Here is a 3,773-nt window from a genome sequence, read left to right on the forward strand (position 1 = left end):
CAGGGGAACTTCTTGGGGTGGGGGTAGCTGGGCTGGGATTCTAGGAAGGGGGGAACACCACCACTTCCCGTAGCAGAGCCCCAGCACTCCCCCAGTGAAGGTTCTGAAGAAAAACGTCTTCGGGCTTGCATAGGAAGGTTGACAACAGAGCCTAGGTGTGCACAGCCTACGAGTGCACATAAGTAAGTCACATTCTACAGCCAGTCGTTCAGTACACGCTCTCCGATTGTACAGGTTCCCAAAACTCAAAAAGCATTGAGACCATACTCTCCAGTACCCTGTGTCCACACCAGTTGGAGAAGAGCAGCAACACAGCCCGCCTGCATAGGGCTCAAATTCCCAGTAAAACACAGAGCACCAAAGGGCTGAGACCTGGCCCCAAGAGGCCACCTTAGCCTCCCTCACAACGTCTCTGGGGTCCCGCTGGCCCCTGAAACAGCCCCTGCTGTCTCAGCCCTACCTTCATCTCCTCCATTAACAGGTGGTTGGTTTCCTGAAACATCCTCTCCTTAGCTTCGGTCTCGGCAGCCACATTTCTGTTCTGTTCTACGTAAGCCATGGTGACAACGGCCAGGGTTAAGTTGAGCAAGTAGAAAGAGCCCAGGAAGATGACCACCACGAAGAAGAAGACAAAGTAGATCCCAGAGGTCTGGAGGATCTGCAAGGACAGAACACAATGTATATCCTTTGTACCTTCCATAGTCCGACAGGATGATATGGTCGCAGATGCTCTGGTCTCCAGCAGGAGTGTCTAGTCATAGCCCAGGGCAGCTCCGAGTGACCCAAACACAAACCGTAAACTTACTTAAAATAGGAGATATTTTGGAATATCTTATAACTCAATCACATTTAAGATTTACTTATCTTTATGTGTATGACTGTGATGGTGCGTGCTGTGTGTTTATAGCCAGAAAAAAAGGTGTCAGGTCCCCTAGGTCTGGAGTGAAGGCAGTCGTGAGCTGTATGATGTGGGGCTACTAGAAACCCCAGAGGATCAAGTGCTCTTAACCGCTGAGCTATCTCCCCAACCCTGAGCTTTGTGAATGACCAAGTACTGCTGCACGGTCTTGTAAAAGAAATACATGTGTGATCTCAAAACCTGCAAATGCAAGTGAGCCCCCTCCTGCCCCATGTGGCCCATGATAATTCATCTCAGTCCATTGTGATCCAGAAAAGCCAAAAGGCAAGAGAGCCACCGCTTCCAGCCTCCCAGTGACACTACAACTCCTAGCCTCCTCTCCGGTAGTGGAACCGCCATACATCCACAGAGCGGTCACTCCGTGAGTGGACTGTCCATAAGTCACCCCATGATGCTTGTGAGTTTTCAAAGTATAAAAGGCAGGAAAGAGAGAAGAGAGAGAGAGAGAGAGAGAGAGAGAGAGAGAGGGAGGGAGGGAGGGAGGGAAAGAGAGAGCTAAGGCTGGAAAAGCAGGCAACAGGTAGTGCATGAAGAAAGGGTTTGTTTGTGCTCTTATTTCCAGTGTTTCATTGTCTTAAGAGTTTCGAACACAGTCTCTGAAGCAGGATTCAATCGTATAGCCAACTCAGAGAAGCAAGAGATGGCAAAGGAGGAGCTGGAGGGTAGGGTTTAAATAAATGACAAACGGGTTGTTTAGTCAGAAGGAAGTCAGAATAGATCGAGGGAATTAGGGAGAATATAAATAGGAACCTGTCGATAAAGCTTCTCCCAGGAGTCTTGAGTCATAACCCGGAACATGGCGAGAAAAGACCAGCCAAAGTTGTCAAAATTCGTATAATTATAGTCTGGGTTAAATGCGGTTTTATTGCACGTAGAACCGGTGGGACAGGATCTAGATGTTGGAGACCAGGGAATCAAGAAAAGATTAGATTGGCTACCCCTGCACCCAGCGCAACTTCCTCAAGAAACATAGAGAATGGCTGTCTCCCCATACCCCCCTCTGCCTGCTGAGTTTCCCTGATGTCCCCTCAAGGACTCTCACTGACCCTCCCAAGGGATCAATCATGAAATCATATTAGCCAGGTACTCATTGATAGATTAAATGCAGGTCCAAGGCACTATAGCAATATAAAAACCCACGTCCCAGGAGCTGTGGGAACCAGCACAGAGCTTCACAAGATGGGACCTGTCAACATCCCGTCATGCAAACAGGAGTCCCTCAAGAGGCCCCACCTTCTCCATGAGCAAAGAGTGACAGGTAGTGGTTGCTGGGGAAGGGACATAGCCACTGGTAAGCTCCATTACTCCAGTAGCGAACCCTACTCCCAGCCATGTCCCTGTAAGCAACCCTGATTAAACTCAATGGGGGACACACACACACACCACATACACACACATACACACACACACACCCCAGCACACACACACACCACATATACACACACACACACACCACATACACACACATACACACACACACCACACCACACACACACCACATATACACACACACACACCATACATACACACACTACACATACAAATATACTACACATACGCACACCACACATATACACATACATAACACATATACACACACCAAACATACACACACTGCACTGCACACACACATATCACACACCACACCACACATACCACATACTACATACCATACACATACACACACACCACATACACACACAACCACATTACACAAATACACCACACACACACAAACACACACATAAATGCACCACACACACACACCATGCACCACACATACACACCACACCACACACACACCACATATACACACACATACCACATATACACATATTCACACACACCATACATACACACACTACACATACAAATACACTACACATACACACACCACACATATACACATACATAACACACATATACACACACCAAACATACACACATTGCACTGCACACACACATATCACACACCACACCACACATACCACATACTACATACCACACACATACACACACACCACATATACACACAACCACATTACACAAATACACACACCACACACACACACAAACATACACATACATGCACCACACACACACACACACCACATATCACACACACATACCAGACACACACCACACATCACATACCACATACATACACACACCACATACACACACATACACACACACACACCATACCACACACACACCACACCACATACTACACATACATACCCACACACATACCATACACACCACATACCACATATACACACACACATAAACACCACAAGGATGTATTGCAAAGAGGACATGTTTCAGAGGAGAAGGAGCAGGGAGAAGAAGGGTAGTGGGGAAATCCCTACAACTCATTATATACATGTATGACACAGACAAATGATAAAAGGATAAACTGGAAAACAAAAATTAAATTAGAGAAAAAGAAAAAAGAAAACAATAACTATTATATATATAAATATATAATATGTTTATATATAATATGATTATATATAATAGTTATTAACATAATAACTATTACATATTAGTTATTAATATAATATATAATATATATATGTGTGTGTAGTAGTTACTAAGTCTCCCTCCTGAGTCCTTTGGTCCTGCCCACTTGGTACAGTTAACAATCAGCTTTTTAAGTTTCCAGTTTGCCATGGAGAGAGAAACACACATTGATTTATTCACTCATCCTCATGTACCCATTATAATAAATCCATGAGATTCTATCTTATCAATCTTCTGTAGCTTTCCCATGAGAGAATATTGCCTGCTTTCCTGTGGATTAATATTCTGTGCTCAAACAAGGGGGAATTCCTTTTTGGGTCTCATAGTC

At 45.0% G+C, this 3,773-nt stretch overlaps 1 protein-coding gene across 1 annotated transcript in view; it reads right to left on the bottom strand.

The window, feature by feature from the left end:
* Positions 1–3,773, bottom strand: part of LOC116073721 (sodium channel protein type 11 subunit alpha-like) — a 131,895-nt gene that overhangs the window by 113,738 nt on the left and 14,384 nt on the right. Inside the window, exons 3-4 of the mRNA XM_031345745.1 lie at positions 1,670–1,811; positions 461–658 (exon numbers count right to left, since the gene is read on the bottom strand). Of these exons, the coding sequence (XP_031201605.1) occupies positions 461–658; positions 1,670–1,811 (340 nt within the window). The remainder of the gene's footprint in view (positions 1–460; positions 659–1,669; positions 1,812–3,773) is intronic.

This window comes from Mastomys coucha, unplaced genomic scaffold, assembly GCF_008632895.1.
Source record: "Mastomys coucha isolate ucsf_1 unplaced genomic scaffold, UCSF_Mcou_1 pScaffold23, whole genome shotgun sequence".
In the NCBI taxonomy this organism is placed as follows: domain Eukaryota; kingdom Metazoa; phylum Chordata; class Mammalia; order Rodentia; family Muridae; genus Mastomys; species Mastomys coucha.